At 35.9% G+C, this 27,704-nt stretch overlaps 1 protein-coding gene across 1 annotated transcript; it reads left to right on the top strand.

Moving 5' to 3' along the window:
- On the top strand, positions 1–27,704 carry LAMP5 (lysosomal associated membrane protein family member 5). The gene is made up of 6 exons (XM_001382089.4): positions 1–504; positions 992–1,164; positions 1,754–1,885; positions 2,188–2,293; positions 4,383–4,571; positions 26,778–27,704. Exons 1-6 carry the CDS (start codon positions 441–443, stop codon positions 26,954–26,956), a joined length of 843 nt encoding a protein of 280 aa, XP_001382126.1. The 5' UTR covers positions 1–440; the 3' UTR covers positions 26,957–27,704.

The raw sequence follows: 27,704 nt of genomic DNA, 5'->3' as shown, positions 1-27,704 counted from the left end.
TAGCTTGCGTCTGTGCTGCACCACAGAACAAGTACTTGGTACTGAGCTCCCTCCCTCCCTCCCTCTCTCCCTCTCTCTCTCTCTCTCTCACTCTCTCTCTCTCTCTCTCTCTCTCTCTCTCTCTCTCTCTCTCTCTCTCTCTCTCTCTCTCTGTCTCTCCTCTGTCTCTCTGTGTCTGTCTCTCTTTCTGTCTCTCTCTCTCTCTGTCTCTCTCTCTCTCCCTTTCTCTCTCTCTCTCTCTCTCTCTCTCTCTCTCTCTCTCTCTCTCTCTCTCTCTCTCTCTGTCTTTCTCTCTCTCTCTCTCTCTCTCTCTTCTCTCTCTCTCCTTACCTTCTCTCCTTAAGCCCCTCTCTCTCTCTTTTCCCTCCCCCTCTGGAGAAGTCTTTCTGGGATTTCTGCTTTGGATAGTAGAACATCTGGATCCAGCCACTAGAAGAAGCATGGACCACAGGAGGAGAACTGCTCCCGGAATCTTGAGTCTTCAAGTCCTATTCTTGCTTTTCCGTGAGTAAGATTTTGGCATCTAGTGGTTGGGTTGAACTTCTTAAATAGACTAGGACTGGCACATTCTCGTCCACCACTATCTTTCAATTCAAACGTACTCCTTCTATTTTCTATATGCTTTTCATCTCTACCAGGGATTCACATGGCTTATTGTATTTGCAGACAGAACTCAGAGAGAGGACTGTAAGACATGCATGGGTTGAAGCTTTATAAACAGACATGGTTTAGAAATCAGAGATTTCCCTGCCCCAGGCTTATAAAGGTTTTAAAAAATATGCTAAAATTAAATCAATCTCTGTCTTTTCATAGTGTTGTGCTGTTCGTTGCTGAATTGCACGTTCATTGGATTGCAAAATCGGCAACTTTTGAGGTTGACTGTAACCTAATATACCAGGAGAACATTGTGACTCAGAACATTGTGCCTAACTGTGACTCAGAAGCATTGGATTCTTAAGCACAGAACCAATATTATATTTTTGTTTCACAGATACAATTGCTCAGATCATGGCAGAACAAGAAGTTGAAAATCTCTCAGGTCTTTCCACTAACCCTGAAAAAGATATATTTGTGGTGCGGGAAAATGGGACAACGTGTCTAATGGCAGAATTTGCAGCAAAATTTATTGTACCTTATGATGTATGGGCCAGCAATTATGTCGATGTAAGGAACCGTTTCAACCTAGCTTGCTTTCAAGTTTTAGCTCTCAGAGGGATCTCAAGTCCCTTTAATACAGGGTGCTGACTGAAGCGTGGAATGAATGCAGGCAAAGGGCCCTCACCTTACAGGCCCCAGGAAGACCTTAGCTGATCCTCTTGAATGCTGCATGGTGTTCACTTTGGAAATGCAAACTGATCCTCTAGCACTTTCCCCTTGCTCTACCCGCTTCATTGCACCTTGCTCCCTTAATGTACCCAACCACTGCCCATTTCGCATGGCCCTGGGGTTGGAAAGGGTTTGAAAACTAAGCGGCGAAAATAGCACCCAAGTGTCTTTCAGAGAGTTTTTGTCTGGATACATTTCTATTTCCTTCTCCTTCACCCCCCCACCCTTTCTACCAGCACCTTCACCTTATGGGGTTCTGCCAGGCTGCGCCTTTGAATTCATTCCCAGGTCCTATGAAAGCCACAAGGCTGTGGTGCCGAACCCCTTTCCATTCCCCTGAATGTGCTTCTCCTGGGCCCAGTTGCTGGATGTGGGGCTAAATCCTAGTCAGCTTCTGAGCCGGGGTTCCCTGTGCTTTTGCCTCCAGCTGATCACGGAACAAGCTGATATTCCACTTTCCCGGGGGGCTGAAATGAAGGGCCGGTGTGGACACAATGAATCCGAGTTGCAAGTCTTCTGGGTCGACAAAGCTTATGCCCTCAAAATGCTCTTTGTGAAGGTAACTCCAGGAGCGGGAGGCACCAGAGGGAGAGATTTTTCTAGAGATTCAGTTCCCCCTGTGTGGCTCAGTTAACCCCTTTCAAGAATACAGACTGGACAATGAAATATGTAGATGCATATCAATACATTCATGCTCTATACTATTCATAGTATATAATTGGGAGGTAGTAAAAGAAAGCTAAGGTCAGAAAAACCTCTGACTCAGTTGTTGGATTTCCCCAAAAAACCTCAATCTATTGGGCTAAATGACCATTTCCTGCTCTAAGGTACCTTCTTCTGACCATTATTTTATCCTTTCAGGAAAGCCACAACACATCAAAGGGCCTAGAAGCTTCCTGGAGGCTGAGTAAAGTTCAATTCGTTTATGATTCCTCTGAGAAAACCTACTTTAAAGACGCGGTCAATCGTAAGTAAGGATGAAGGAGTGTGAAGCTTGTGGTGAGTGGTGGGGAATGGAGAAGTCTTCTGCTTCCCCAAGTGGCAGGAAGAGTGCAAGACCTGGGTCTCTCACCATATCCATCAAATTCAGTTCCCCAAACCACTTAGAATCAGCCTGGGGGAAAATATCTCTGGTTACAATCCCTTTTGCTTGTTGAGCAGAGCCCATACCATGTTGTTCCTTCTATGACCCTATCTCCAGTTCAGTGAGGCAGAAGACAGCAGGAATCAAGCTGTCTCCTACACTCTCTGGGATGCCTGAGTAGGCTGTCCCTATTCCCAGGAGGCTTGTGATCACCAGATGTTCCCACTGCAGGGCAGAGACAAATCATCCAGTATCCATCTGGTCTCCTTGGCCCAGGGTCCACCCCAGTCTCTAGACTCCCTCAGCACTGCAGAGAAAGGCCTGAGGACAGTTTCCCTTTCCCACATGCCTAAGCCAGACTCTGATTTAGACAGTTTCCATCATTCAAGGAGACTGCTCCTCTCTCCTTTTGCATCCATTCAAACCAACTGAATTAGGGGATTAGGAGGCTGGGGATAGGGGAGTCTCTCTCTCTCTCTCTCTCTCTCTCTCTCTCTCTCTCTCTCTCTCTCTCTCTCTCTCTCTCTCTCTCTCTCTCTCTCTCTCTCTCTCTTTCTCTCTGATTTTTCTCCCTTGAAACCCCAGTGTGATGGTACTGCAATTTTCCCTCATTCTCAGAAATCCATGCAAATTCTCAAATTTCCCTGTTCCCATTTATGTGGGAACCTTTCCTTTTAGGATCATATTGGCCCTTGGGCATTAATTATCCAAATGCATAGTAAAATGCACTATTCAGTGCCACTCCTTGCTGAATTAGCTCCTTTGTACTCATCCACTATCCATTTATCCATCAGTTTATACTGTCTATACATGAAAAAGCTCTCATCTCAGATTTCCATGAAAATGCCCCAGAGTTTCCAGTGGCCAGTTCTATATCTTTTAGCATAGTCACGGAAGTCATTCTAGTGTTTTTGTTATGCTCTGTGAACATTTTCAAATATCGAAGGTTTCTGTTTCCACCAGTTTTATCCCCTGGTTCTCAGTATAGGTGGGATGTATACATTTCTGAGCCACTCTTTCTACCCAGAGGAATTTTCAATGATCAATTTTATATCCCCTAATTAGAAAATTAATTTTCCTTTTGTTGAAAAAAATGTTAAAAGGTCGCTTTGCTATTATTATAAAGAGGGGAAAAATCAGATTTGTAAGCCTTTCTAGGCCTAGGCTTGTCCTCTTACTAGCTATATAATCTTGGGGTCACAATTTCTCTGAGCTTCAATTTCTTTCAGAAAAAAAGAGAATCGACAATGTTTGAACAATATTATTCACAAAATTGATATAAAGGTCACATGAGAAGATGTCTAAGAGTTTTTAAAAATAATTTATAAATATAAGCTATTATTATTATTTACCCAATGTAATTCAGACTATGTATTTTTTCAGGAGAAATGTTTCAGGGAAGGCTTGAACAAAAGGTTTTGCTTGTATTGTGCTTTTGGAATCATTTTTGTCTCTAGAGAGAAATTTGGATTTCAATATTTTGACCCCCAACCAAAACACAAATAACTAAATTCAAAAGCTAGGGAAATCAGAACTCTCACCTCCAAGAAAGGGTACTAATTTTATTTTTTATTGGTTGTTCCTATGGGCAAATTCAAGTTAAAATTAAATATAAATACAGAGTTCAAATTCCAAACTCTTCAGGAGTATCTAGTTATTTACCCACTGGTCGATTTATTAGCAATTAGAAATGGAAGCCCTATTGGTGTGAGTTAGGTAGAGAAGTGGATACTGTGATAGATATATTGATCAGAGTTGGGAAGACAAGTGCAAAGCCAGTCTCAAATATTACCTGGGTGACTAGTGGCTTACCTTCTGTCTGCCTCATTTTCTTTACCTGTCAAACAACTATAATAATAACCCTTACCTCTCAGGGTTGTTGAGAACTAAAATGATTTTTTAAAGTACTATAGAAATTCTAGTTATTATTACTAAGGGATTAATTTTATTATTGTCCTTGCCCCCTCTGTAGCTGGGAAGCATACAGCCAATTCTCATCGCCTATCTGCCTTAGTCACCCCAGCCGGGAAATCCTATGAATGCCAAGCTCAACAGACCATCTCTCTCACCTCCAGTGATCATCAGAAAACAGTTGCTATGCTCCTCTCATCAGTCCACATCCAGCCCTTTGACATCATCTCTGACTTTGTTTTCAGTGAAGGTAAGGGAGGTGGGGAAGCTGGTTTCTGAATAATTGATAGAAAGTGAGTGCTATATTCTCAGGTCTCTTTCAAGATGGTGACTTTTTCTATTTTTAAAGGTAATGTTCTATTTTACATGTCAATACAATTTTTAATAATCTAATAATAGTTTTCTGACATTTTGCAATTCTTGTTGTGACTTTTTTTCCCCTTGAAGGATAGCTCAAAACTCCAGTTACAACTCCAGTTGTGCTGGAATAATATGGTTTTCACTGGTGTCACGCTTGGCTTCCTTCAGCACTTCCTTGTGGTACAAAAGTAAGTAACCTTCATTAGCTAGGTTAGAGAGGTTATTAGCTATTCTTTAGAAAGTGGAAAAGGTAGAAAAGTTTGGCCTCACCAGTGGACTGTTTGTTCTATGGTGTCAACATATAGGTTAAAAGAGGCCATCAGCAAATGCCAATAGATGATGGACATTTTTTGGTCACAGCAACTTATGAAGATTACTGATTGAGGTCTAGATGCATTGATGAGTCAATACATTTTAATCTCAAGAACTTGTAGAACTCCAGTGTCTTTATTATACATAGTAGACACAATGAACTATATATATATATATGTATATATATATGTTATATTTATATATACACACACACATAGAGAGAGAGTTAATTTATAGAGATTTATGAGATGATAGAAATGCCTAGCTTTTAATACAGAGATTCATTGTACTTGGAGCTGGAAATGACCAAAGAGACTATTTAGCACATTCCCTTCATTTTGTAGATGAAGAAACAAGAAGTCCAGACACTTGGCCATGGTAACATAAGTAATTTGTAGCAAAGCTTGAGATTCCAACCAGGTCTTTTGATTCCATCTATAATAGTCATTCAATCCCACAAATCTACATTTATTATTGAGTTATCATTATCATTCTATTACAGAATTACATAGTATTACAGTGTGGTAATGCCACAAGGGGCCTTAGAGATTTTTCTAATCTCACCTGTCTCTTTCTAGGTGAGGAAACTGATGATACTCAAGGAAGATAAATGATTTATGACCACATAGCTAATTAGTGGAAGAACCAAAATCCAGACCTCCTAATTCACAGTCCAATGCTTTCTGTGACAACTACTGAAAAACTATTGCTGCCTACTTCCAGATTTGGAGTTATTGTTTGCTAGAGGGTACCACCATATAAATGATGCCTGGATAAATTAACTATTGCTATAATTTTAGGTTTTGAAAATTTATAAAACATCTAGCTTACTTTAAATCTTAGCACATTAGACTTGGCTGAAATACATTAAGACTTTTAGCATAATAATTAGAAAGTCATCTACTAAGTGGTGCCCTAGTTTTCTAAAATTAATATACATCAACTGAGGAAGTAGGTAACTACAGAAAGTCATTTTACTCACTCTGAATCATTTGTCCTGCTATTTCATCCTGTTACTCCAGGACCTAGTCTGTTTTGAGAGGTCATTTAATTTTATTTGGCAGAACTAGAAAACAAATCCAACAGAAAAATAAGAATTTCTCATTCCATGTTTTTCCTCTTGCAGAATTATCAACTACCATTCTATTGACACTAACCTGTGTGTGTGTGTGTGTGTGTGTGTGTGTGTTTATGATTTCTATGGTTTAATAGTCACAAGGTAGCACCATAAGAATTTTCCAATGCAACTTGCTTACCTTATAGATTCATGGTCTTCAAAAATCAGAAATTCATTAGATCTGAATGAAGATTCTTGGATTCCAGATGATTTAATTTAATTAATTAACTTGTGATTTGAGAAACTACTGGTTTTAGAATCTGGACCTTATTCAAATCCTGGCTCTTGGGTAATCATAGGCAAGTCATTTGAAGTCATCTAAACTCTCTGAGCATCAGTTTCTCCAACTGAAAAATGAAGTAATTAAGTCAGATAATCTCAAATGGTCCTTCCAGCTCTAAATTTATGATCCTATATATAGAAATGGTCAGGAAAATGTATTAGTATATACTTTAGCTAAACTAATAGTAGCACCAATTCAGAATCATCACTATTCACCAAAGTCATTTTAAAGTACCATGTTTGACTAGATGTGAAAACTGCTTAAAATTCATTCAAAGATATCACATATAGTTGTATGTAACATGTATAGAGATGAGTGAGATTTTAAAAATCTCTTGAGATTTACTCCTTTAAAATTAATATATAACCTTATTATATGATGAGGTATCTATAATTTTTCTAGCTGTGATGGAATAGGGTAAATGTCTCCTGGAGAAGAATGCTTGATACTTTAACTGAAAGAATAATTTTGAGTAGAAAAGAAATATATAGTAAGAAATGAAGGCTATATAAACTGAAACAATTCAAATCCTCAGTTTCTTCATCTCTTGGTTGAAAATAATACCTGTCCTATATTAAAGGATTGTCATGAGGCTCAAGTGACACAACATGTGGGGAAAAAACCTTTGGAAATGAATAAGAAATATACAAAAAGCATTATTATTGCTATTATTACTATTATAACCACCCACACATATTGCTTTTAAATTTTAAAAAATTGCAGTGGATCTTCTTTATAAAACTCATGTGATAAATGTAGGTTTTTAATAGATGTCATTGTGTGTTGGTAGAATACAGAATGACTCAGACTGGTATACCTAACAGGTTATATTGTAATTGTCAACTACTGTATCTTTTAAGTTCTTCTAATTCATCAGAATGCCAAAGATTCCAAATGTAGAACAGATAAGTACAACAAAATTGAAGCCCTGGAGGTGAAGGAGGTTGGCTTTGGAAATTTTTTGGTTACATGTAGGACCCACAGCTAGTAACTCTGGGGATACATTGTTCTCCAATTCCCCTACCTTGGAAGGCATTTCTCTTTTACATCATCAACCTCTCCCTCCACTCATGCTGGAGCCCTTCAAAATCTCCACAGTTTGCTGTGCCAGGGAGAAACACCAGCAATGGTGCCTAATGCCATGATGCTTTATAGTTTTGAATAGTATTTACCTGCAGAAGCAGTTATTCACTCAGCCAAAACAAATAAATAAATGAGGATAAAACTCAAAGCTGCTTTTCTGATAGGAAAGTAAATGGTCAGATAAAGCCAAAAGGTCAAAAGAGCTTATTCTTCCTATTCAAAATCTATTGTCTTATGAAACAGTTAAGCCCATAGAGAAGGTAGGTACCAAGTAACTCAATGAGTTTAAGAGTGCAAAAACTTGGCTATTTTTTGCTAATTCTATGTCTCAAATTTTGAATCAATCCCAAAATTAGAAGAGATAATATGGTATAGGCAAAAGAGCTTTGTTTCTGGAGTAAGAGAATCTAGATCTGAATCCAAATTATATTATTTATAGCTGTGTGATGTCGAGTACTTGACCACTTTAATAAGACTCATAGAATCCCAACATTTGAGAACTGGAAGGAAACATAGCAATCATTTAGTTCAACCAATATTTCAAAGGAATCACTATTATTACTTACCCCAAAAGTGTTCTTCTAGCCTCTGCCTGAATACTTTCCAAGGAGAAGAAATCTACTGCCTCCCAAGGCAGCCCATTATATATTTGTACAGTTCCTTTCCTGACATGAATAAATTTCAATCTGTAACTTATACCTCTTATTTTTGATTTTACAACTTTATTAAGAAATATCAGTTCAGTAATTTGGTCAGAAAAGGAAATGAAGTTAAACCAACCTGATCTGCATTTGAGGCCATGTTGGCTTTCTGTAATCATGACATCCCTTTCTCAATGTTTGTCAACCACTTATTCAGGGCAACATTGTAGAATTTTCACAGAAATTAAAGTTAAACACACTGGCACGTAGTTTGTAAATTTTGCTATCTTTATTTTTTGAAAATTATGACATTTGTCTTTCTTCAGGCTTATCCCTTATCCTTTCCTCACCCCCACCCCCAAACCCTTATTCTTTCAAATATCATTGGCTGGGCAAATACAACTGTCAGGTTTGTTCGCATATTATTATGTAGTTCATCTGAGCCAGTTGACTTAAATTTATCAAAGTCAATTAGGTACTGTTTTACTATATCTCTTTCCTTACTGTTTCTTTAGATGTACATCAATACCATATTAGTCATTTTGGTTTTGACATTTCTGGTATAAATGCCATTTTCTTTGGTAAATAGAAGCAAATTTTAATATCAGTCTTTTTTGTTGATATTGTCAGTTATCTCACCCAAACCAAGCAAAGATTCCATCTCTTTTTTTCTGCCATTCCACTACCATTTTGTTGCTTTTACCTATTTGTACCAAACTTAGTTCACTCTGAACTTTAGATCTCCTGACTTTGTTTTTTTAGGTCCAAAAAATGTTTTTTATATTCTCCCTCAGTTGTCTAGCCTTATAGTCTTCTTCTGAACATTTCTTTAAGAAATCTATGCTGGTGGGAGAGCTTCCTGTGCATCCAAATAGGATGCTTTCTTTCCTCATTGGAACAGCATCCCTTTGAATGTTCAGAATTTCACTTGTGGTCATTTCCCATCCCTCCTCAAATTACTTCTATTGTATGATTTTGGTATAAGGGATCATTTCCTCTGAACCACCCAAAGGCTGGATTATTTGTTGGAATATTCTAGGATATTTTTCTCCGTGATCGCAAACTGTAGGAAGAAGTGATCATTTCTTTTCAGAGTTACAATGATCACTGCCTCAGCAACTGACTTTCTTAGTGAGACAGATAAAGAATAGAATTCCCTCTTGGAAGTTTCTCTGTCTTTTGAAGGATGAAATTAGCACAAAGGCAAGACATGAAATTATTAAATGCTCTGCTTATTGCAGAAATAGAGCTCCAGCAGATATCTGGATAATTGAAGTTCCCCATGGTTTCCATGCCATACCTCTGCATTAGGCTTAGGATTTGCTTCATGAATTCCTCATCTGTTTTCTTTTTTCTGTCCTAGTAAACAATTGGAATTATTATTCCAATAATAAAAATCATTTCTGATTTTCCTTTCTACTGACCCTCACTCAAATACTCTCCACTTTCCTTCTTGCTTCTCTCCTTTGGATTTCCTCATGAGTATACCTTCTTAATATGCCGTGCTATATCAACTCTCTCCTCACTTTTACATCTCCAATTCCTTTTAAAATAATTCTAAAGGTAGCTGGTGGCTCAATGAATAGAGTACTGGACCTGGAGTCAGGAAGATCTGAGTTCAGATCTACCCTTGGGCATCTGCTTCTGGTAAGAAGCTGGGCAAGTCACTTAATGTCTGTTTGTCTTAATCCACTGAAGAAGGAAATGGCAAATCACTCTAGTATCTTTGCCAAGAAAAGCCCAAGGCCAATACTGGGGTACTCTGTTCCACAGGGTCTTGAAAAGTCAGCACAACTAAATAAAAACAAAAGCAACAATATCTAGAACTATAATTCAGTCATTAGTTTCACCCCAACAAATCTCTAAATTTTTACCCAAAACTTGCCTCCTTGCATTAAGAACTTCAGATATTCTTTGTTGCCTAAATTGTGAACATATGTGTGTAGATATTTGATGCTTTTAAGTACTAGCTCTTGTCTTGGATTTTGTCTCAGATGAATTTCTGAGTATTGTGGCGATTATTCTCTTTCTTATTTGTAACTATTCTCTGTGATATGAAAATTGGAGGATATATATAAGCATTATTCTCCCTCCTCCTTTCTTTTTAATTTAAAGATCTTTCAATGAGATTTGCAAGACATCCTGCAAATAGATTCATATCAGCCTTTGTTTAAGGTACTCCATATCTTGCTTGGAATTTGTTATCAATGTACTTTAAGTAATAAACCCAGCAGTACAACTATTATTCTCAGACATCACCTTCTAAGTCACCTGTTTACTTTCCATATTAATCCTTATTTTATTCATCCTTTGCCTTCAATGGGCTACAATCAGGAAAATACAATCTATGCCCTCATGGTTTCCAAATCCTGGCCCAAGAATTCACAATCATTGGAAATGCTTTTTTGATTTATTCATCTTTTCAGTAGATCATCAGAAATGAGCAAGCATCTGTTTGATAAATCATCAAAGGATCTCTGCTATATCTTAGAAAATATCAATCTTCTTTGTTGTTTCTATCAGGTCAACAAATATGGGTCTGATTCCAGGAATCAACAACTATATTACTACTCTTTCTCTGAATGAACCTAATAGTTCTACTGTTATCATTTTCAGATGGCATGCTGCTTCATCATCTAATCATCCAGTTCTCTCATCTTTTGGAAGAGGCTTAAATTTATTTTTCCTTTCCTTCTCTTCTGTGCAATACTCTTCTTTCTCCATCATTGTGAGAAGGGTCATCTCCCTTCTTCCACATCAGATCCCTTTTTATTCTACTGGAGCTTTTATTATGTTTTCTTATAACAAACTTATGGTAAAGAGGCATTTTTTAAGCCTTCCTTATCCTCCTAGAGGGAGATCGTCCTACTATTGGAATATAGATTATAATCATTCTGACTATGGAAAAATAATACAACCAATGCACATTTGATGCAAGCACCTGTACAGTTTCTCCCTATTCTTCATACTTCTCCTTCTTCATGATTTAAACTTTTGCCTTGTTTTTTTAAATACTACTTAACATTTTTTATTTGTTTTTTGTTCTTTTGCTTTAATACCATTTATAGGTATTAATAGACATCTGGTTGGCAAAGTAGATAGAGTGCTGAGCCTACAGTCAGCAAGTCTCCTTGAATTCAGATATGGTCTCAGATACTTAGTAGGTATCTGAGTCAAGTCACTTAACTCTATTTGCCTCAGTTTCATTATCTGTAAGTGACCTGGAGATAGATGATATATAAACTTGGTGATTACTATTATTGTTTATCATATTTAAAAAGAATATCAAAAGAGGGAATTGAATAACTAAATCACAGACGCACCAGATTTGTAGAAAATTGAAGTTATTTAATTCATTTGATGCCTGAACAAGAATCTTTTTCTTCATCATCCACAATAAGTAGTCATTGATCAATCAATAAACATTTGTTAAGAACTTATTATATGTTAGGAAAAGTAATTTATCACTTCTTCATCCAACAAAAAATATTGAGCACAAATAAGTTTAAGAATATATTTTTCTTAGTTGGCACTGCAAGTAGGGCAGGCACCAAAATAAACAAGACACTATGTCTCCCATTAAAGGGCTTACTAAAGGAGAGGAAACAAGTACACAGATAACTCACTGTAGTGCAAAATCTACAACCTGAGAAGGGTGTGTCTATTGACAAACTCTGTACAGTTGAGTGGCACAGACTGCCAGACCCAGAGTCAGGGAGATTCATTTTTAGAAGTTCAAATCTGGCCCCCAATACTTGGTGATTTTGGGCAAGTTACTTAACCCTGTTTGCCTCAGTTCCTGTAAAATTTGCTGGAGAAGGAAATGGAAAACCACTCCAGTGTTTTTGTCAAGAAAACACCAAATGGGTTTATAAAATCAGATGGGACTGAAACAATTCAATAATAGCAACAACAGTAACAACACCGATACAGTGAAGAAAAAGAATAGTAACTATTTTGTGTTGTTCTTTTGGTTTGGAGTGATTATATATACATATATGAATATATTTATGATCCAGAAACTATTATTACTTTATATAATAGCTTACATAGTCAGGTCCTTCTCTCACATTATCTTCAGTTGTCCCTACTTAACCATTGCAGCACTAAATGCTTCTCCAAAGCACAGGTCTAGAACTGTTTCCCTGAATTGCCATAACCTAAGCATGGAAGCAAGGTGATGCAGTGGATAGAGTGCCAGATTAGGAGTTAGGAAGACATGTTCCCAAGTTCAAATCTGGTCTCAAACACGTACTAGTGAACCTTGTGAACCTTTGTGAACCTTGGCAAGTCTCTTAACCCTATTTACCCCAGTTTCCTCATCTGTAAAATAAGCTGGAAGGAAAAAATGACAAACCACTCCAATATCTTTGCCAAGAAAACCCCAAATGGAGTTCTGAAAAATGGCCATTACTAAAACAACTAAACAGTAACAAGGCACAGTTGAGTTAGCAGTGTCAAAATTACTCATTTAAATACCTAAGTAGATCTACAGTCCTTTCAATGTTCTCTCTCCAAAAGCATAGATTAAAGCCCACCCACATCTTCTTATCCTACAGAACCCTTTCCATATCCTTCTATAAACTCACCAGATTATCCATCCTATCCAATACTAGATACCTATCCAAAAACTAGAGGTCTTCCTTTTTAGGGTGTTTTGTTTGTTTGTTTTGTTTAAACATTCTCTGGGTAACAGGGATAAATATCCCTTATTTTTCATGTCCAACGAGGCCACCAACTTTTCCTAAGCATACATTTATTTGATAACTTCTTTTATGTATACAGCATCATTGATACTTTGCTTCAAGCTCTTTATTCCCATTATATTGCCCCTTCATTGCCCTTTGAATCACTTGCAACTTTGATTCATGGGAAATTGTGATGTACCAGGATTCATGGTCATAAAACATCACTGATAAAATTGTAGTGTTAAAAAAGGTGGTTTTTTTTTTGTGTCAAGGAGCATCTTGCCATTATTGAAAATACTAAATAAATCTAGTTTGCCTTTTCCTTCTTATTGAATTCTTTGGTCAAGATTATTGTCTCTCTGCAATGTCTGGTCAAAATATATTGCATTGGTAGACAATTGAGTTAAAAACAAGCTGTTTTCATCTGGGGAAAATTTCTGATGTGAATTGTTAGTCCAACTCTTTTTTTGAGGTATGGATCTCATTGAGAAGACCCTGCAGTATCTTGGGGTTAATGTAATAAGCCCATTGTCATATACAATGTGGAGGGTATAATATTAAAGGAATCTTTGTTGTATTTTCATTTATATCCAACAACCTCTGTTACTGTGACAAACATGTTCTCTCTCTCTCTCTCTCTCTCTCTCTCTCTCTCTCTCTCTCTCTCTCTCTCTCTCTCTCTCTCTCATCTTTATGGTTGTATCTTTCAAAGAATCATGTGTTTTATTAACAAATGGATAGGACAGTCCTTGTGGAAGATAACCTTTAAAATCATGTTTCCTTCTACCAAGTCCAATGTGCCTTCTTATTGTTATTGTTTAAACACCATCCCATAATACAAAAGGATATTGTATTTGCCAAAATTTTTAGTTGATCATATCATTGTAAAGATGTGATTTTAGTAAAACTTCTGACTCCTTTTTAATATTTCCAGTGAGAACTCCCTCAATACAGGTATAGATTATTCTCTTGAAAGAATACACAAATGAAGAAGTAAGAATATAGGTCATTAGTCATTACCTCTTTGATTGCTTTTTGAGGGTCCATATATTGAAATTTTGAGAGAATCTCAAAAGTTATCAAACCCAAACCTCTTGTTTTATGGAAATAGAGGCTTACAGAGGTTAGGTGCCTTGCCCAAAGTTATACAGGGAGTGGCATTTTAAACCCAGATCCTTGGATTTCAGAACCAGAGAACTTTCCACTATATCACACTATCTGATCTTTTTTTCTCTCCCCAGGAATTTCTCTCCCCAGCCTGTCGCCCTTCAATTATCTTGAAAACTTGTCTCTCAATGCTTTCAAATTTGTTGTGTCCCCATCAGGGATTTCTTCTGGGTATACTTGTTCTGGTCCAGCTTCTCCTTTCCACTCATACTTACAATCCCACTTCCTTATATATCACATCTGCCTTTGAAGTATAAGTTCCTTGAGAATAGAAACCCTTGAGATTTGTTGTTGTATCTCTAGTGCCTGGCAAGTAGATGAGGAATTCCTTAAATATTTGTTGAATTGAAACCCAAATTAGTGACTCCATTGTCATCAATGATAAGTATAGTTTATTATAAATTTATGAATTGCTTGTTGTCTTGTTGCTGGTCTAGCTTCATCTCTTCAAATGATCTCTTGGTTGGCTCTGTAGACAAGTTTTCTGTTAGCTCATTTCCTCCTCTATGATTCTCTGAGGTGATCCTGCTCTATCTTCCATTATTATCCTCTGTAATGTTTTACAAATGAATTTCTATCATAAAAATAGTAATTTCCTTGGCTATCAATTTTTTTTTCTTAGTGCAAATATCAAGTGTCTATCGACTGAGCCAGTTTCTGTAAACTTTTGGTCTCATCATGGTAATTAATTTACATTATAGACATTATAGTCAAGGATGATGTGAAAAATTTTTGATACATTTTCCCATTTTTATTTTCAATTGTTTTAGTGTCAATGTTTTATTTGAAAATGGTAGATTGGAATGATTTTATTTGCTCATGTTTTCCTATTGTTACTTTTTTCATTTTGATGTTTATTTTGACTTTTTTGTTAATGACTTAATGGTTTGATACTACATAGCTAAATTGAAAGTGATTCCTAATTTGGTAACTAGTCATTTCCTATCTATTATAATATCATCAATTACATTTTTGTGTTCTTGTTTAGTACCTGATATATCCAATGCCTTTTGACTATTTCCCCCCGTATGAATAAGTTTATTTAGTCAATTTAGAACATTATTCCTTGGTTACAATAATCACATTATTTCCCTCCTTCCCCTCCACCCACACTTCCCACAGCCAACACTCCATTTCATTGGATATTACATATGTCCTTGATCAGAACCCATTTCCATGTTGTTTACACTAGGATGTTCATTTAGAGTCTACATCCTCAACAATATGCCTTCAACCCATGTATTCAAGCAGTTGTTTTTTCTTTGGTGTTTTTACTCCCACAGTGTTTCCTCTGGATATAGATAGTGGTTTTTCTTATAGGTTCCTCCAATTTGTTCAGGGTCATTGCACTGCCACTAATGGAGAAATCCATTACATTCAATTGTACCACAGTGTATCAGTTTCTGTGTAAAATGTTTTCCTGGTTCTGCTCCTCTCTTTCTGCATCAATTCCTGGAGGTTGTTCCAGTCCCCATGGAATTCCTCCACTTTATTATTCCTTTGAGCAAAATAGTATTCCATCACCAACATATACCACAATTTATTCAGCCTTCCCTAATTGAAGGGCATCCCCTCATTTTCCAATTTTTTTGCCACCACAAAGCGCAGCTATGAATATTTTTGTACATGTCTTTTTCCTTATTATCTCTTTGGGGTACAGACTCAGCAGTGCTATGGCTGGATCAAAGGGCAGACAGTCTTTTATCGCCCTTTGGGCATAGTTCCAAATTGCCCTCCAGAATGGTTGGATTAATTCACAGCTCCACCAGCAATGCATTAATGTCCCAACTTTGCCACATCCCATCCAACATTCATTACTTTCCTTTGCTGTCATGTTAGCCAATCTGCTATGTGTGAGGTGATACCTCAGAGTTGTTTTGTTTTGCATTTCTCTGATCATAAGAGATTTAGAGCATTTTTTCATGTGCTTATTAATAGTTTTGATTTCCTTAACCGAAAATTGCCTATTCATGTCCTTTGCCCATTTTTCAATTAGAGAATGGCTTGATATTTTGTACAACTGCTTTAGCTCTTTATAAATTTGAGTAATTAGACCTTCGTTAGATATTTTTGTCATGAAAATTGTTTCCAAATTTGTTGCTTCCCTTTTAATTTTGGATGCATTAGTTTTGTTTATACAAAACCTTTTTAATTTGATGTAATCAAAATTATTGATTTTACATTTTGTGATTTTTTTCTAGCTCTTGCTTGGTTTTTGACTATTTTTTTTGTTTTTCTTTTTTTTTTTAAATATATTTTATTTGATCATTTCCAAGCATTATTCGTTAAAGACATAGATCATTTTCTTTTCCTCCCCCCCACCCCCCATAGCCGACGCGTAAGTCCACTGGGCATTAGATGTTTTCTTGATTTGAACCCATTGCTTTTGACTATTTTTTTTAAAGAAATAACTTATCATGTGTAGGTTAGTAACATTCTGAGTATTCTATAGGACTTTGGCCTTTTCCTATCTTAATTTTTCTTACTCAACTTTATTATTACAAAAATAAAATTTATATCCTTGTGTCAATTGAATACTCATATAATTATTCTCTTGTCAAAAGGGAATACATTACAGTCCAAAGAATCTTTTCTGTTCTGGGACTGTTAATGCACATCCTATTAAATAGAATAACTTTTTACATTGGGGAGACTGCAGACCATTATGTAATAATAATAGTTAGCATTTATATTGTGCCTTAAGGTTTTTTAAAATGCTTTAAAATATTCTCTCATTTCATCTTCACAGTAACCTTGGAAAGTTGCTGTTAGTAGTCCCCATTGAATACATGATCAAACTGAAGCAGACAGATGGGACAGCTCTTTGTTCAGGGTCATACAGACTGTAAGAATCTGAGACTTGATTTGAACTCATTTCCCTGCCTCTAAGACTAGAGCTCTATTCACTCTACAACCTTAATTTTTTAAGATTCACTCAGAAGAGTTATTTTTAAATTTTTGGATTGTGTGTATGTGGGTGAAGTGATAGTAGAGAAAATTAGTTTTTTAATTCTTAAAAATGAAAATGAAAAGAATTATATCCTCAACAAGCAAAAGTAGATAGTCCTTTTGCTTGTGAAATAGGGTGCTTACTATATAATGTCATAAATAGGTATTCTCTCCTCCTAGAGTGACCACATTGTTTTCTGTAATATAATAAATTCTTCTATAGAAATGGGGTGTTTAGTACACTAAAAGTGAAGGAATATATGCCAATGACGACTTGTGTTTGAGTTGCAATTTTATACCTGGACTCATAAGTACTGTTTGCTAGGTTCATTAGTACTCTTGCTAAAATGAAAAGGAGGTTTGTCCAAGTTCTCTTACCCTTTTTATTTCTTATATTTAGTAGCATGAGCTTCTCTAAATTAATAATTTTATGGTAAATCTTTATATACACTAGGAAAGTAAAAAGGACCAAACATAAAACTTATATATCCAAATAAGATATATTGAATTATATTAATTTCTGGGGGCAGCTGGGTAGCTCAGTGGATTGAGAGCCAGACCTAAAGACGAGAGGTCCTAGGTTCAAATCTGACCTCAGACACTTCCCAGCTGTGTGACCCTGGGCAAATCACTTGACCTCCATTGCCTATCCCTTACTACTCCTCTGCCTTGGAACCAATACACAGTATTGACTCCAAGACAGAAGGTAAGGGTTTAAAAAAAAAAAAGAATGTTGATTTCTGACAGCTGAGGCCACAGGATGGCTGGTGCCAGAGGTGGTAAAAACAAGAATGGCTTCTTAGCTTTCCTTCTTATAAAGAAAAGATATCATTTGTGACACTTATCAATAATGTTTCATCAATTTTCCTCACTTACAGGGAATTTTAGGGCAATAATTGGTGGGAAACAAAATGTGATGTTACATCCTTCCCGTGATTTTGTTTGGGGATTTCTAAGTGTCATAGTAGATTAAATGGGATTGTAATCCAAACACACTAGAATGCCTGCTTTCCCATCCCAGTGTCTTGTTAACATCGGAACATCTATTTCCTGTGATTTCAAGTGCTCTGGGGCTACATAGAGATGCATTTGGGCCCAAGGTGACACTGTAGTTTTAATGACAGGGAATATCCCTTAGTTTGGTTTAAATTAGTAAGGCAAAAATTACAGAAAAAAATACAAGTGTGCTTTGGGGTGAAATCTCAGGTGAGAGGGCAAAGGGCTTTTGATCAAGGGTTTGTAACTAACTTTTCCTTAGGATTCTATATATGAAGATTAGCCTAGATTCTAGAGAAGATATTTCTGTAAAGGGGAATAATGTATCAGTCACTCAAGGAACCTAATATTAAGGGAAAGTAGTCACAGCTATTAAATTTTTGCATGTATTGTGGAGCATTGGACTTGGAATCAAGAAGATCTGATTTCAAATCTGGGCTTAAACACTTACTAGCTGTGTTACCCTGGACAAGTCACTTAACCCTCTTTGCCTCAGTTTCCTCATCTGTAAAATGATCTCAAGAAGGAAATGGCAAACTATTCCAGTGTCTTTGCCAAGAAAACCCCAACTAAATGTCATGAAGACTTGGACATAATTGAAACAACAAATGCGTTGATCTATACATATATTTTCTAGTAAGCAATGTTCATTTATGTTCACGAGAGATTGGTACCAGCAGTTACAAAAAATTCCATATAATATTTCCTTATATATAATATAATAAGGTCCTCAGGAACTGCAATTCAAGCCTTCTGTAACAAACTGTGAGAGAGGTAATTTAGCTGGCCCTGTCACTGTGCCCCCCAACCCACCAGGATTCTTATAAAGCATTATATTCATGAAATGATTTGGCAGCCAACAAAAATAACTGTGATTCATAAATGACTTGAATCCAGCATCTATTTTTTAATGTCTCACCCTCACTGTTGCCAATTTCTTTCCATTAACTCCCTCACTCTCTTTATATCCACAGTTGACTGAGAAGAAATGAAAAGGAGATTTTAAAAAGAGATGCTAGACCATCATTTGGCTATAATGGCATATTACTGAAATACATTTTATACCTTTTGAATCATTTGCCATATTTTTAAAAAAAGAGAAAGTAAATTAAATGTCATCTCAGTATATACCATTTTCTATTTATCACATCAGAATTTTTGTATCAGTGTCTGAAGTTTTACAGACCTGAAAAATGCAATATGATAGAGAAGGATATTTCTTCTACGTTCTTACTTCAACATGTAGCATCACTTCTTTGAGATCATTTAATAGTCCTATATTCTATCTTATTTGGGTAGTAGCATCTACTCTACTGTTCTAAGACAATGAAGGGTTTTAAAAAAACTTTCCTTAAGGTTTATATAGAAAAAAGATGCTTATTTTCCCAAATTTGTTTAGAGATAAAAATTATCCCCCAAAATACAAGTGTACAATGCAATTCTAAGCTTTCTAAGGAAAAGGAACATGACTGAGGTACCAGGAAATGTGATGCATATAAATTGTTTAAGGTAGACAAACCTCCAAATTTTTCAATGACCAGTTTAAGTCTCACCTCCTGCAGGAAGATCTTCCCTGACTTCTCTAGTATCTATCTACCACAACAAAAATGAGTTAATATTTTTTAAATGCTTTGCAAATGTTAACACATTATATACCTATTAACTATATCATCAACATCATCATCATCATCATCATCATTATTATCCCATACTGAAGCCTTTCTATTTTCTAATTTCTATAGATCTTATAGTTGATGCCATATTTGATTAATTTGAGCAAATGACTCCACCCTTTTGGGCCTTAGTTTCCATATCTGTAAAAAAACAAAGGGGTTGGACCATATGATCTAAGGTTCCTTCCAGCTCTAAATCTCTTATTGCTGAAATTACTCTCTAGGGTTTGTTTTTAATGTTATCTTTCTCTTTCCAGGAAGATTTTTCATGTTCAGTGATCTGAGAGAGAGAACTAAATATATGTACTGTCTCAGGTCCTATGTGCTACAGTTTAGAATGAAACAATGTCATGGTCAGGCTAGAGTAATAATCAGAATATCAGGAATCAGAGCAAGAATTAAGGATCGAAGAATCAAAGATAGAATTGGACTGGGAATTTTTTATTCAATTCAATAAATATTTATTGAGTGCCTACTATGATCTAGGCACTGTACTATAGAATATAAATTAGAAAAAGACAATCCTACTTTCAAGGAGCTTGCATTATGACCTAATGGAAGATGACAACACACAAAAGGAAGATGAAAAGCTGGAAGAGATGGAGTGCACCAGGAAGTATAGGGAATGATTTTCCAAGGAATGGAAACAAATCAGAGTAGTTGATGGTAAATTAGTCACCTGAAAAATTCTTGTTCCTACTCTCTATAAAGGGAAACTTTGGGAGAACATTAGTGCTTTATTCTCTAGCACTTCAGTCAGTGGGGAAAAGGAGGATAAAGGATTCTAGGTGTTAAGAATCTAAAACAGCATGATGATGAGATTTCAGGTGATCAGTTTATCCTGGGTGGGTTTTGAAGCCAAGCACAGTAGCTGATAATAGGTACTTAATGACAGAGAATCTTGAAGACAAGTAGAGCTTCTGATGGAAAATAGCACATAGTAAGTACATAATAAATGCTTGTGGACTTGAACAATTCTATTTTTTATGGTGGCCACAAAACTGTGATAAAAGAATTTATCCTTCAAAGTTTTCTGAAACTTGAACCAACAAGAACAAGGAGGGGTCCACCTCAGCTGTTATTAGATCAATGACTAGCCTTTCTATAAACTTATAATTTGGGTGTCCCAGTTTCTCTGCTCAATCTAAGCTAGCTGAGCCAATCCAGCTTGATTAAAAGATCATAGAATCATGCTCTTAGTAGTAGAGAAGGTCTTAAAGGTCATCTAAACTAACTTCCTTCTTTTTTTATTTTGTTTTGTTTTATTGATGCTTTTTAAATTTTATATCCCATTCATTTTTGATTCAATCTCTTCTAACCACTCTATATGGGGAGGTTATCTTTTTGCAAAGATTAAAAAAGAAAAGGAGAAAAAGCAATTCAGGAAAAACAAATAACACACCTACAACATCTAAGCAGCATATTGATATTTGATAACCCTAGCTACCACTTAATATAGTGCTTTGCACATAAAAGGTACTCTTTTATTTCCAGTACTAAGCATGGTGCCTGACATATTTGCTCTTTTTTTTTGGTATTCCCAGCACTTAATACAGTGTCTGGTACAAAGTACTCTTTTTGTATCCCCAGTACTTAGCACAGTTCCTGAAAAATATTAATAAATATTTTGAAATGAATTAATAAGTGATTATAGATTTGATTCAATTATTTTTGGCAATAGAGAAGGTACATTCCTCAGCTTTCTGGTTTGTTTTTTCTGTTTACACTATAAATATTGTGTCTATTGTTTTTGTCAATTTGCTTAGTTTGTTCTATATCAGTTCATCTGCATAAGTCTTCACATGATTCTCTGCATTCTTCAAATTCATCACATCATTCTTCTAGCATAATATCCCATTATTTTCAAATGCCACAATTTGTTTAGTCATTCCCTGGTCAGTAGACACCAACTTGTACTTCTCCTTTTTTGCTACCATTGAAGATTATACAATAAATATTTTCTATTCATTTGTTTTAGAGATTAGTCAGTGGAGGCCCAGAGAGGTTCAAGGACTTTCTCTATGACCCAGGGGTAGCCAAAGACAGAGTTGAGTTTAAAATCTCAATGTTTAAGACTTGACTCAAAATTCAGCATTCTTTCTCCACTCATTGGATGAATTTGGAGTTGGGAGATGATCTAGGTTTAAGTTCAGATCCCAAATCTCTATTGGCTTCAACTGACTAATCAATTTCTCCTGATAGAGGTATGTGTTCCAGCAAAAAGCCTAGAGACAAATCTAAGTCCTCTTAAGTCTTTTGAGCTTGGATTATCTCCTAAATTCTTCTCCTCAGGACAGAGGTTTTCAGGGCAGGGATCTGGATCTACAGTGAATGCTAATAAGTAATTGTTGAGTTGATTTGAAAAATTGATACTCTATGGGCAGTTCTCAAACATCACTGCTTCCTAATAGCTGTTCAGAAGTTTGGGTCTTAAATTTAACTCGTTCTTTAAAACAGGCCACTAGTTGTTTCCATGCAATAATTATGGTCCAATAGTTGCCAGTTATAGTGAAAAGATTAAGGGCTCAATGGAAATTCTCAAAGGCAACCTAAAAGAAGGAATATTTGGAGGCCATTGAAACCCTAATCTAGTTACCCTGAATAAACTATTTCATAAATGAGTTTTTCCTGAGTTCCCCTCTATCCATTATTCTGTGAATAAAAATATTAACTGAGAACTCAAAACTATTGAGAAAGCGAAAGAAAGCTCAGGACAATTGGAATCATTTCTATTTTGGGACAATCTAAACTGAATCAAGTATATAAATGACAGTGATTAATCTTTATGATGCTGAAATGCTATAAAAAATCATGTAGTCATTCAAGTGTTTTGTAATAATGTTGCCAAGCAAGGAGTCAATTATTAAAGTATCAAAAAGAAAGTATTAAAGTATTAAAAAGAAAACTAGATTTGGAGTCAAAGGACCTAGAGCTGAATCCGAGCCTTGCTACTTGTAACCTGTGTGACATTGGATAAATCATATAATTTCCTCTTCTGTAAAATGATGGGGTTGAACATTATGGCCTCCAAAGTCATTTGCAACTCTAAGGCTATGATACTATCTGTATATGGAAACATTGTGATGGTTGACAGAATATTGCACTTTTGGTTTCAGGTAGATATTTCTGGTAATAGTTTCTCATTAGGGAAATAATCCATTTTTTTAAAAAGCACTATCAATGACAGCTGAGTAGCACCACAGGCAGTGGCAGCAGCAGATGAGGCCAAGAGGATGAAGTAAGAAATACTCAAAGCCTCTAAATGACCACAGAAGAACAAAAACACCTTAAAATGAATACTGCAGTGGCAGAACCAACAGAAGAAGAGGTAAAGCAATGCACCAACCCAAAATTGTTGAGAGCTAGCAAGGAGGACTCATTTCACTGGGGTTTGGGGAGGTAGCACTGAACAAATCTCAATGGAACTCAGATCCAATATAGTGCAAGAATCAGGAGAAAGAGAAGAGTCAGTTCAGTTCAGCCTCAGAAGGTTAAGAGTGGAAACCAACATAGTACAGAACAAGCAGCAGAGGGAGGAAGGTGGCCCTGCATAATCCTGCCTGAACAGAGGCCAGGTGAAGTGTGAAGAACTCAGCCCCCAAAGTCCAGCCTCAGTGAAACTAGAGGGAACCTAACATGAACTAGCTGAAGTGAAAATGCTCACAAAGTAGGCCAACCAGGCTGCTTCTGCAAAGTGCTCAATCTGAGACTGAGAGAGCTGAGCCAACCCCAGGCACAACACAAGCATGAGAGACTACTCCTTCTACCCAAGGAAAGGAGCTAAATTTCAGCATATAGACTAAATCAAGAGAAGAAAACAACCCCAAATGAGCAAAAGACAGAGAAAAAGCCCATTGCAAGAAAAATAGCACAACAAGAGAGATGATGAAAATGTAAGCTTAGAAGAGGACAGCAATACAAAAAATGAAAATGTATAAAGCCACAAATGGAAATGTGAAAAGATATCATGCCCAAAATTAACCTTTGTAAGAGCTCTCAAAAAGATAGAAAAACAAATAATAAGAAACTTAAAAGAAATATTAGAAAAGAAAATGTCAAAAAAATCAATAACTTAGAATGAAAACTTACTGAAGGAAACAGTTTCCTAAAAAGGAAAATGCAATACCTCAAACAGAAAATAACTCCTTAAGAAAGAAAGTAGAAAGCATCAAAGAAAAAATGACTTCTTTAAAATCAGAATTGACCAGGCCTAATGAGGAAAGGTCTTAGGTTTAAATCTGGCCTCAGATACTTCCTAGCTGTGTGACCCTAGGCAAGTCACTTAACCTCAATTGCCTAGCCCATATCACTCTTCTGCCTTGGAACCAATATATAGTATTGATTCTAAGATAAAAGGTAAGGGTTTAACAAAATTAGATTTGGACAAATGGAAGCTAACAGCTTCATGAGACAGTAAGAAACAATAAAGCAAATGTAAAAGAATGAAAAAAAATAGAAGAAAATTTGAAATCTCTCCCTGGAAAAATAATTGACCTAGAAAATAGATTCATAAGAGATAATCATAGAATCATTGGATTGCTTGAAAGCCATGATAAAAAAAAAACCTGGACACAATTTTGAAAGAAATTATCATTAAAAACTGCTCGGATGTTCTTGAATAAAAGGGGAAAAAGAAATTGAAAGAATTTAATTATAGTCTCATTAAAGAAATCACAAATTTAAAAATCTCAGAACTATTATAGCAAAATTCCAGAAATCCCAAGTGAAGTAGAAAATATTTCAAGTATCCAGAAAAATAAAACAATTCAAATATTGTGGAACTCTAATCAGGATTGCACAAGATCTAGCAGTTTCTATATTAAAGGATCAGAAGGCATAGAATATATTTCACAAGGTAAAGCATCCATACCTACAACCAACAATCACCTACCCAGAGAAAATGAGCATAATACTTCAGGGGAAGAAATGAATATTTAATGAAATATAGGAATTCTAGGAATTCCTGATGAAATAGTCAGAGCTAAATAATTCTATGATCAAGTTTGAGACTCAAAAGAAGCATACAATGGTAAACAGAAAAAAATCAAGGGAATTAGTGGGGTTAAATCATCATATCCCTGCCTGGAAAAGTGGTAACTAGGTTATTTAAAATTTGCATAGCATAAGAGATACCTAAAGTACTTAATATACTTGAAGCATTCAAGGGGAACAATGTGGTTAAATTGATTAAATTCCTTGCAAGGGAAAGTAATAATTAGAGTGCTTTAGATATTTATAATATAAAAGATATTTAAGATACATAAGATAATTTAAGGCAGTCAAGGGAAACAAAATTGTTAATCTAATTACATTACCAGTAAAAAGGTAATAACTAAGTTTCTTAAGGTATCTGATACTTGAAGTACTTCGGGTACCTAAAGTACTTAGGATGCTTAAGGTGCTGAAGATATTTTAGAGCTTTATCACTATTAGGGCAATGAATAGGAACATATATAGACAGAGTGTAGGGAGTAAGTTGAATATAATGGGATTTTTAAACATAAGGGATAAAAAAGAATAATACACTGGGAAGATAAAAGGAAAAAGAGTTGGGGGTATGTTATATCACATGAAGAGACATAAAAAAATCAATGTAATATAAAAGAAGATGAGGCAGTGGTGGGCAATGCTTGAACATTGCTCTCATCAGAATTGGCACAAAGTGGGAACAACACACTATATTTGGTGTAGGAATCTCTTACTTAATAAAGAAGTAATAAGGGAAGAGGGGAAAAAAGGGAAGGAAGTCAGACAAAAGGGAGAGGAATCTCTGAGAGGAACGTAAACAGAAGCAAAAACATTTGTGAATAGGTGAAGGCTGAAAAAAAAGAAAGAGAAAGATAAATAAAAAAAATAAGATAGAGATCAGAGATAGGGGAAAGAACCTACTGGTACAAAAATGTTTATAGCAGCTTTTTGTGGTAGCAAAGACTTGTAAACCGAGAAAGTATCCATCATTTGGGAAATGGGTAAGTTAGCTAGGGTATACGGTTGTAATGGAAAACTATTGTGCCATAAGAAATGATGAACAGGGTAAGTTTTTAAAAACTTAGAAAGACATATAAAATGATACAAAGTGAAGTGAGCAAAATCTGAACAGTATATATACAGTAACAAATATTATATGATGATCAGCTATGAAGGACTAAACTATTATCAGCAAAATTAAGTTCCAAGATAACCCCAAGAAATTCATGATAAAAAATGCTATCCACTGTTAAAGAGGAAATTTTGGAATCTGATTGCAAATAAAATCATGATATCTTTCACTTTATTTCCTTCATGATTTTTAAATTGTATATGTGATATGCATCTTCAGCCACAACATGGAAATTTTAAAAATGTGTTGCATTAAAGCAAAACTATATAAACTATATCAGATTATTTACTTGTGGGGGAGAGGTAAGAAAAAATATGAATGGCAAAATGTCAGAAAACAATTGTCAAATTTTTTTTCCGTGTGATTAAAAAAAAGATTCAATTAAAAAAAAGAGAAATAAACAAAAAGTCACCATCGAGGTATACAGTAGAAAAGTCTCCAAATATTGGTTAGAGACAGTAAAGAACAGGTATAACAAGTAATATGCTTTCAGATATGGTCAATGTGTCAGTGTGTTCTTTGTTGCAAGAGAGGGTAATATTGAAGTTTTGGTGTTGGTGGGAAAATCATTTGGACCAGATGATCTTTAAGCCTTTGTTCCACAAGATCCTATGAGGGCTAACACTCTAACTTATTAATTTTAGGGTCTCTTTACTATGCTTTCATTGAGAATTACCACTATATGTTAGTTTTATGAACAACTTCTGACTGAAGCTATAACATGATATATAGCCAATTTAATTCATTATTTCTCCACTAGCACCAAAGGAAGCAGTGAATAAGCTATGGACAGAATATTGGCTTGGGGGTCAGAAGATTTGGATTCAAATCTTGACTTTGTCAATTACTATTTGACCTTCATGACCTTGGCCAACTCTCTCTCTGCCTGCCCCACCATTCCCCTGATGCTTCAGGCTTCCGTTTTTTCATCTGTAAAATGAAGAAGTTGGACTTGATGACCTATCAGATCTTTCCCACTTCTTTACCTAAGATTCTCTTTTTGACCTGAGTTTCTGAACTCTTCTAAATAGTTCAGGGTAGGCATTTGAAGTATGTTTCTGATATTCTGTTGTCTTTTTCATTTCAGAACACAAGTGCCCTGTGGACGAGAGGGAACAACTGGAAGAAACTTTGCCTCTGATTTTGGGGCTGATCTTGGGACTGGTCATTGTGATAACACTGACAATCTACCACATCCATCACAAACTGACAGCCAATCAGGTGCAGATTCCAAGGGACAGATCTCAGTACAAACACATGGGCTAGTGGGGAGGCAACTAGAGAGGCTACAGTCACTGCAAACCTTTATCAGGTAGTGAGAGCTCAAGCACCTATAATCCCCTCCTCCTTCATTTCCCCTAGGACACACCAATAGAGCTGCCGCATACCAGCCAACACAAATTGGAAGCTCAGCACATGTTCATGCTTAATCCCAGCGGGTGAAAATTCTTCTCTCAGATTCTAAGGGTGAATATCAGTCCTTTTACCCATCCTCTCTCCATGCAGGGAATTTCCTGGGGAAGTCAGCCAATGTTCATGTTTTTCTGGCATTGCTTTGATTTACCTGGGCTAGCACAGGGGAGTCAAGGAACAACATACCAAACTGAGAGAAGAGTTTAGCCTTACAGATTAAAGAAAGTAAACTTTATTTTTAAACCCTTAATGAAAGGAAATCCTTTTTAGGCATGGATAATTAGGGGGGGAGTCTTATTTTTTTGGACATTTTTGGATTACCCTTCAAAGTTGTCGATATGCAAAATATATAGCACCCTATGCTACTGCAAGTCAACTTGAAAGTGATACATGCTTTTGGCTGGACATTCTGCATGTACAAAGATTGTCATTGAAGTGTCACATTGCTACTTGCAACTGATGATTTCACAGCAAAAGGAAATAAATTTACTATGCAGACTATTTCAGGCATTATAAAATATAACAGGTACAAATATCAAAACTTCATATAAATTCATGTACGTTTGTTTTTAAAATATGAATTAAAATATACAGTATATAG

This window comes from Monodelphis domestica, chromosome 1, assembly GCF_027887165.1.
Source record: "Monodelphis domestica isolate mMonDom1 chromosome 1, mMonDom1.pri, whole genome shotgun sequence".
NCBI classification, from domain to species: domain Eukaryota; kingdom Metazoa; phylum Chordata; class Mammalia; order Didelphimorphia; family Didelphidae; genus Monodelphis; species Monodelphis domestica.
Note: the sequence above shows the minus strand (reverse complement) of the source record. Positions and strands in the feature narration are given on the sequence as shown.